The sequence below is a fragment of the Limulus polyphemus genome, unplaced genomic scaffold (genome assembly GCF_000517525.1).
Source record: "Limulus polyphemus unplaced genomic scaffold, Limulus_polyphemus-2.1.2 Scaffold210, whole genome shotgun sequence".
Classification (NCBI taxonomy): Eukaryota; Metazoa; Arthropoda; class Merostomata; order Xiphosura; family Limulidae; genus Limulus; species Limulus polyphemus.
The window spans coordinates 735,726-745,147 of NW_013665820.1; the positions used below are offsets into that span (position 1 = coordinate 735,726).

The 9,422-nt window shown below is 32.1% G+C and overlaps 1 protein-coding gene across 1 annotated transcript in view; it reads left to right on the forward strand.

The window, feature by feature from the left end:
• LOC106478428 (lysosome-associated membrane glycoprotein 1-like) overlaps positions 1 to 5,372 on the forward strand; it is a 19,412-nt gene extending 14,040 nt beyond the window's left edge. Inside the window, exons 4-5 of the mRNA XM_013938970.2 lie at positions 2,506 to 2,676; positions 3,654 to 5,372. Coding sequence (XP_013794424.1) covers positions 2,506 to 2,676; positions 3,654 to 3,802 — 320 coding nt within the window. The 3' untranslated portion in view covers positions 3,803 to 5,372. The remainder of the gene's footprint in view (positions 1 to 2,505; positions 2,677 to 3,653) is intronic.
• Positions 5,373 to 9,422: the final 4,050 nt, after the last annotated feature.

The following is a 9,422-nucleotide window of genomic DNA, read 5'->3' on the forward strand; positions in this document are numbered from 1 at the left end:
ACACACACACACACACACACACACACACACACACACGCACGCACACGCACACGAAAAGAAATTTAGTATTTCATGTTCCATGCCTTTTGCTGTCAGAGGCCAACCTTCATTTAACCATAATTTTTTCACACTGATTTGGTTGTCTAAAAATATAAAATGTATCACTTACTAGAACACTGTCCCAAAACTACTATAATTTATCTAGCTTTTGAAGTAAGCTATAAATAGTTTAAAAAATTGTTAGCTGCTAAGATTTGAACAACAATGATCACAAAGAATCTAAGGCAAAATTTCGACACATGCCTGCCAAAAGGAAATGACTAAGCTTTATGCAAAGGAAAGTATTCTATTTCTGTTGATTATACTCATCCATTAGCTGTGTAGAGATGATGCTTCTCTGGTGGGTTTGGCAAATTTATTAATATTTCAGCAAATCAAGAAGGTATGAGATTTGAATATTTTATTCTTGCTTATAATTTTGAATAGTTTGCTTCTAATTGGTTGGACACTGAAAGCAATATTATTGGCAATATAAAATATAAAGGGTAGAATTCAGAGCTAAGGTGCATCATATTATGCAGAATAGTGAGGGTTAAGAATTTTTAGGATGTTTCCTTTTGAAATTAAGAAATTAACTTACAGTATGGAAAGTTTAAATTATAAACTATTTATTGACATGCTAAGTTTATTGACATACTTTGATAATAGTTATTTGATTAAATTTTGAATATTATTTTCTAAAAGGTCATGACATGTACACTTTGACCCAGCCATATGCATAGGATAAATGGTGTACACTTTTCACCCATTTGATTAGAATTGTATGTAGTATAATTTTTTTTTACTTGGACATTATTCTTATAGGGTTAAATAATTAGATAGATCCTGAATTGGACAGTTACATGACCTGATGAAAATTGGTGGGAGCAGGTATACAACAAAATTCTCAATTGTTTTCAATAATTAAGGAATTTTTGTTACAAAAAAAATTAGAAATGTAGTAATTGTCACAAATTCCAAAATTATTTTCAGTCTCGAGTTATGTTGTATGTAATGGGTAAAATTGTGGGACTTGGAAATTTCAGAGGTACAGGAAATCAGACAATACCTTTGTAACTTTGTGTACTTTTCTTCAGAAAAATGGATGAAATGTCCATATTGGGCTTTTAAAGACTGTATATGATTAATTGGAAATGTGCACTAGTGGAAACTGATTTGTAGAATTATATATATATATATATATATGTTTTATGAAGTAACCAGCTTGCATGTTGACTGGTTTTTAATTGTGATGATTAGAACTTTTGTTCTTTGAACATAAATCCAATGTTTATTGATCATCCTAGTAGTAATTATGAATATTTGATGACCCAAAATGGTCTGTATTGTACCAGAAAACATGTAGACCCCTCTGGCTGAACCCTTTGTCTTTATTATTTGGGATCTAAGACTAATCAAAAGTTTGATTTGCTGTTATAATTCTTGTATATTGTTTCAAAGCCACTAAAGCAAGTTTGATTTCACTGTAGTCCTTTAAAAAATACAAGATAAAGTTGTATAAACTCCACATACCCAAATTGGAAATGTAATTTAAAATAAATGTCCACAAGAAATTATCAAGGCCATTGCACAAAACAACTTTGAACTAACGAGAAACGTGTTTTCACCTAATTCTTCCTACCAAGAATTGTTTTGATGAGTCCCCTATGCTCATTAACCTTTGAACCGATGCCCCATACTCTATAGGATTCATTACCTCTTATATTTGCATGTTGTTGGGGAAAGGGGTTGGAAGTTCTGAAGCTTAACAAATTGGTAGAATATGAGTTTGCTACTTTATTAGAATTAGTATCTTTACATCCATCAGTACTTGTCAAAGATATATAATTTGATTAGTATGTCCTTGTAGCAGGTTAAGAAAATACAAGCTTTATTTTACATGTATCCTTAGCTTAACCAAGCAATATTTTGATTTTTAATATAACTTATAAAAATAGGGTGTTTTAGGCATTTTACTGGTAAGTGGCCTAAAAATGTACAGCATTAAGACTGGAGTAAAAAAATACAAGAGATAATGGTTACAAAAGTTAAGATTTAAATCTTAGTGCTCTGTTACTAGTAAGCTGTAAAATATGTCTACATAGCTTGAAGCAGATGTGATTGTTAGATTCAGGTAGCATTTTGATTTAAATAATAATAATTAGAATATATACTGAAAATTCAGAGATTCCAAATGTTTAATTACACTGAAAACAAAACATGATTTCAAAAATTTCCATGGACGTGGAAATATAGTGTCCATGGAAGTATTATAAAATGGTAATTTAGAAAGCACAGTTACAGGAAAAAACATTCAAAAAGAAAAGAGGAAGATTTGCATATGACTCATGAAGATGAGAAATTATATATATATGAAATATTTGAACTTTTTTACCAAAAGTAATTAGCTGGATTGATTATTGAAATAGTACTTTTAAATTATTTCTTTCTGGTTGTTTTAAACAGATCAACAGAAAAATGTTTCAGTGAGTGGTGAGTTCTTTAAAGTGGATGTTGGGAAAAATTATCTGTGCAAGAAGGCTGATGAAATACAGTTCAATACAAATGTGATGATGACAGTGTCCAACCTTCAGCTGGAATCATTTAGGACAGATAATAATACAGTCTTTACCAGTGGTAAGTGTAAATTTTTTTGACAGGCCTTTATCACTATTGCCTCCAGTGGCTCAGCAGTAAGTTTCTGAGTTTATAATGTTAAAATTGGGTTTCAAGGCACTGCACAAATAGTCCATTATGCAACTTTATACTTAACAATGAATAAACTTTTATGACTAATGCTTGACATTTAAATCAACAAATATATGTAGATTTTATATATAAAAGCTACAATGACCTAATTTTTTTTTATCAAAACAGTAATAGTGCATTATATTGGTGAGCTACTATTTTATCAATGACACAAGGTTTACTTATCACAAAAAAACTTCAAAATTGTCAGAATGAAGTTTTTTTTTACATTTATAGTTTTTTACCATATGTTAATTTAGTTTTTGACTGCATTAACTTGCTAACATATTGCTTAAAAACATTTTATGTTGATTAATTTTTCTCCAGTTGTCTTTGTTCCAGCAAGAATGTTAAAATCTGAGTAATTGCATGTAAGTTTCACAGTATTTAACTATGTATCTGAGCAACTTTTATTTCTGTATAAGCATTATTGTTTTGTATCAAAATTGAGAGATAGATTTGTATAGAATATCCTACAGTTCTTTTTCAGTACTTGTTGGAAAATAGTTTTCTACAGATGAAAGAAAAACTGGCATTGTACACATTTGTTTTGTAGTGTAAAATGGGCAAAATTTTAAAATTTATGAAATGTTATTTCACACACAGAATGATGGACTTTATACTAGTTTTATATAACTTTAGATTGTTAACTATAGGTCAAACCTAAAGTGTTTGAAAAAAAACTATAACCAAATTATTTTTTATACAGTTGTCAAAACCTCATCACCAAAAAATTATTCTCCATTATCATTGTTTAAAAAGCAAAACCAAAATTTCCTATTTGTTAGTCACATGTGTAGTAGAGGTTAAGTTCAACCTGGAGAACTTTGCATGCTTTTCAAGATGATACTTTCATTTGTTTTTAGATTCATGGGAATGTGATGCTGATAACCAGGTTAGTGACATTGTCCCAATTGCTGTTGGCTGTGCTCTGGCTGGAATGGTGGTTATTGTACTCATTGCTTACTTAGTTGGTCGTCACCGTAACCGTCAGAAGGGATACCAGTCAGTGTAATACACAAAAAGTTTGTCAGTGCTTGCTCTACTAGGTACACCTGTTAAATGTATCATTTCTGTTTCTTATGAATCTTCTTAAATAAAGTGCACACTTTTTTTTTTTCATAAAATTATTTTATGTCCAAAATATCAAAAAATGGTTGAATCAGTATATTTAGCTAAATGTTTTATATAGCTTAGTGTGATCTAAGTTTAATTTGCTAGTGTTTTTTAGTTCTGTAACTATAGTTAATGAGTAACATTTTAATTGATTTTTTCAGCATTCCATTTTTTAATATATTATCTGATTGATGTAGTTAACAGTTTCCATGAATAATGTAACACTTGTTAAATTTTGTTCTAAAACATAGACTTCTATTAGTTTTTCTTTCATAGATTAGATACATAGTTTACTAACTAGCTGTTATTGGAACTGTAAAAAAATTTACATTTCTTGTTTTCTGTAATCTTTTGTGAATTTTTTATTACTTTCTTATTTGCACACCATACATGATTTACCTTGATTGTCCAAGTAAAGTAATTCTGTATTTGATATGCAGTGCAATTTTTTGTAAGATTGAAAACAATTGACAAGGAGTTTAACATTACTGTGATAGGAAAAAGTGTTAAAGTTTCTTTGGGTGTGATTTTGATTAAGTAGGATATCTCATGTACATATGTATTGAGTTACACCAAATCTGAACCATTGTACAACTTGAAAATACTGTGCAATTGATAAAGTAGCATTGTGTTTATTATCATCCTTAGGTTTTGTGCTGATTAAGATATGAACGAGCTATGATTTTCATTGAATTGTTCTAGAAGTTCATAATGATAATTGTACAATATTAGTGGAGGGAATTACGGCCTGACAAAATTATGTACTTTTCACTTTCCAGTTTAGATTTAAGCATGTTTGCTTGACAAGGCTAGATTGGTTTTCAAAATTTCGTTGAGTTGCTGAAATGTCTTGAATAATAGTTACTGCTTTTAGTTCTAGAGATGTTTTTTAATCAGAAAAGTCTGTAACCACACTTGCGAAAATTTTGTTTTTGGCTTTATATGCTGTTAAAGGTTAACAGAAGTATTTAAAGTAGTTTTTGTCCCCAGCTTGCAATAAGTTTTGGTTTTGTTTGTTAATGAAATGTTACTACAAAAAAGCGAGATAATGCTTTTGATATTTATTAAAGGAAACATTTTACGTAAAAAAAACCTGTATCACATTTATTAAAAGACTCAAGAAATACTATTTTAATGATTAAACGAAATGTAAAGTTGGAATGAAAAGTATTTTGAACCTTGAAAGTACAAAGTACAAGCACTTAAACATCCCCAAAGTGAATCTTAAATTTAAGAAAAACAATTTTTTAAATTAAAACTAAGGCTTACAAGTGTCTCAGGTACTGGATAGAAAAGGTTTGTTTATAAGGGACTACTTATTAAATTATTATCAACATTACAGAGTATATAAACAGGACTGAGTATATTTCGGTGATATAAAATAGCATGTTATTGTTGTGTAGATTTTTTAGCAGTGTAGGTGGGATGCACCAAACAAAAAAATAAAATATTTGGCTATATATATATATGTCTTGAGAACTTGTTTGGCTATAACTGTTACTTTAGTTTTAACTTTTGTATCAACAGTACATATTTTTTTTTTCCCTAATGTAACACATCGTATACTAGTTTGAAGATCGGTGGTGAGAACTGAGACCCTAAAGAGAAAAAAATATTTACTTGTGTTTTAAATTTGTTGTGTCGTGCATATTTTCGGTCTGTTTTGGTCAATATCCTGACTGCAATTAGTGTATAACAAATTCGTGTTTATGTGTAATACGAACACTCCATTATTTTGTGAAGCTGGCAATCAGTTAAAACGTTCTGAAGAATTCGTTCCCCTCATTGGTGATTGAAATCTGCTCATGTGATCTCACGTGACAGCGACTTGTGTAACAATAGTTTGAGTAGGGCCAGTGACCGAAATAAGCTTGCAAGAACCGTGTTTGTTAACTGTTAGTAATAGTGGTTATAAACAAACAGTGCACTGGACAACAATCAACTGTTTTCCGATATATAGATAGCACCAGTTGAGAAGCTGTTAGTCACCAATTTTAATGTAAAAACATAGCACAAACATTTAAGCGTTAACTGACAATAAAACAAAACATGATAGACGGTGTTAGGGTTATATCCTTCGCATATAATTTTTCAAGTTAGGTCTTTGATCCAAACCCCCACCCCTTCTTTTTTTTTTTTACGTTGACTTGGATAACCCTTTGTTGTCTAAGTAGCTTTATCAACGACGCGAAGTACGGCAGTGACCCGACTCGGCTGGCAAGGTGCCATTCACATAGTTATGTAAAATATCTAACAAGTGTGTATATGATTACAGAGACTGTTAAAGAGCCAACAAAATACTTAAGTTGATAGTAAATAAGCAATTTAACAGAGCCCGTTGCTGTTTCATAATCTGTACAAAAACTTGGTATTGTGAACGTAGCATAAAAACAAACTGAACACAAGAAAATGTATTTATTAAACATAAAATTTGTTGCGAAATGGGAAAATTTTAAATACGAATGAATTATTTTGAGTATTGTAACAGAAAGCCATACCGATGAACGAAAACACTGGTCGTGGAGATATAAAAAAAATTGCATATTCGATCCCAATTAAAGGGGGGGGGGATAATGGGAGCAGGCCGCTGTACATCTCGGAGGAGGCTTGTCAAGTTTGGAATTAGCTACTGTTAGTCTAAGGATGCGCTTGGGAACAGTCTTTACCGATTCTAGAGTTCTCGTATATTTACTTATTTGTGCTTCGTCTTGTATTATACATGAGGAAAGGTGGAGAGAAACAGTTTTGTTTACGGATTAATTAACACAAGTATCACATTGAAGTTCTTATAATAGTCATTAAATATTTTCGTGAGTAAATAAAAAAAAAAAAGAATTCTTTCTGGTACTTTGCTGAAAAGGGTCGTGCGAGGCCTGGTGGTTAATACCCCGACTGTGACTTCGAGTTAATAATTCACAACCTGTTGCTGCAAAAACGCGTTCCGCATTATCGTGCCGTTTGTACGTTATAAGAGTGACTGTCAAATCATACTAGTTAAATTCAGAAAGGAGTAGTCCAAATGCTGGCGTTGTGGATGCTGTTGACTGTAGCTGCCTTCTTTCTATCATTCAAGATTAGTTATGGCTATGCACAAATAATGCTTGTGTAACTTCGCGCTAATTTCCGAAACAAACTGTACTTTGAAAAACCAGAGATTATTCTATTAAATCGTTTTTGAATATATACTGATATTTTCTAGTGTTCGCAAAACTATTTATATATTTTTTCTGCCCTTAAAGAAAGCCGAAAAACAAGTTGGTACTTTGTTGAAACAATTCAAGTTGCTCAATCGTTTTAACCAAAAATGTTAAACATTTGACGCCACAGTCAGTAACGATTGTCATAACTTATTATTGGATTTTTCTAACTATAAAGCCAATCTGAGGGTCGCGAGTTCTATTCCCATCACCAAACATGACTTTTCAGCCGTAGGGGCGTTATAATATGGCAGTAAATTCCACTATTTGTTTGTAAGAGTACCTCAAAAGATGGCGCTGTTGACTGGCTGCCTTATTTATATCACTTTGAAATTTGGAACTGCTAGCGCAGGTAGCCCGCGAGTAGCTTTGCGCGAAATTCAAAACAAACCATAAAGCCTTTGTAAGATACTATTGAAAGTGTTTGTTCAGTCTAAAACCAAAAATGTAAAAAATACTTTGATAAAGCTCAGAAATTCGTAAAGGAATATAACAGAGGGAATGAGATTCTTGGTAACGGTTACATGATACGAAATAAGGTGAACTTCTTATAATTCACCAATTTCATATTTATCACGAAAATAACATATACACGTTTATTGATAATTATATGTGCTTAAAATGATAAAAGTTTATGAAATAATATGTGTTTCACCAGGAAGAGAGAAGTTTGTATGTTGAACATAATAGTATGTGGCACAAAAGCTAGACGACCAGGTTAAATATCTTAAGGGTTCAGACATACATTCCTAATTTAGAACCGATGGACAGAGAGATGACAGACACTTGGCAATATCCACTGTCTATGTAAATAGTCTTAACCGAATTGCAGTTGTCACAGTTATAACGCCCCCACAAGTGAAACTTTCGCTGTGAACCTGCTTCAGACAATCCTGTTAATTAATTATATCGGTTCAGAGAGCCGACTTTGGTCAGTAGTTACAAATTAGGGACCAGATTGCAAGGAGTCTTGGTCCTGGCAGCATAGTCCTTGTGCTTCATAACATACCGTTGAGATTGAAAATTTAAACCCAATTACGATTCGAACCATGGACCTTTCGAGACACAGCATGGCATAATAAGTACCAGCCCAGTTTTTGAAACTTTATCATAAATATATATTAGTCAACTCATTTGATTTGATGCTGTAGGTGTACTTGGAGAAGGAATGACTTCGTACCAGAGTCATGATTGCTTGGTTTGAACCATGCATATGCCAATATATAGTATTCACATATGAAAAAACATACTGTTTGTAAAGTCTTATAAGACTTAGACCTAATGCGGGATATGTCACCCACGACACCCACATATAAATACGTACATGAAATGGCCTTGGACTGGTCCAAAGTTCATCGTAATTGACAGTTTTCAAATGGTATATTGGTGATCACCCTATAACAAGTTTATGTCTCAAAGTGAGAATGAAATTAATGACGTCAGTAGAAACGAAAATAAGGCCCGTCTTGTTTTTAAATTAAAGCCGTTAAACTTACGAAGAGGAACGAAACCCCGAAGATACATCATCGCCTACGACATGTTTTTAACTTGTCAAACAGGAGACATGAACTTGTTTTCGTTAATAGTTTTTTCGTAATTATGTACCACAGTTATTCCCTTTCGAAGTCCCAAAGTACACGTGAACATTAGTGATTTGTCATCTAAAAAAGATGTGTTTAACATTAGCACCAGCTAGATGGTTTCGGAATAGCATCTTATGAACACTAAAATGATAGGATGAAAGCATAAATTGAAATCATAAGTGGCGAATTTTAAATAATATCATCACTGCAAAATGAATACCAACAGATATATAAAAATCATCATCGTTTTTGCATCGTTATCACTATAAAGTGAAAAAAAAAGCGTCTTTCGGAAAATTCTTGACCGATATTTTTTACTAACGCAATATTACCCTCATAATAGAAAAAAACTTTACGTTTTTACCAGTAGTATTATAAGCATTTAAGTGTATGACAGTATAACTATACGGATTAAGCATTTATAATTTCTTTACTTATTTATTTGTACCAAGCACAATTCAAACAAACAACTTATCTTATTTCTTTGTAGGTTCCATAGGATATTAACCTGAATTAGTTTGAATATAGTTTCCGACAACAAAGATGTTAATGTATTATAACAAGCTAAATTTCATACCTTAAAGAGGCCCGGCATGGCCAGGTGGATAAGGCGCTCGACTCACAATCTGAGGGTCGCGGGTTCGAATCCGCATCCCACCAAACATGCTCGCCCTTTCAGCCGTGGGGGCGTTATAATGTGACGGTCAATCCCACTATTCGCTGGTAAAAGAGTAGCCCA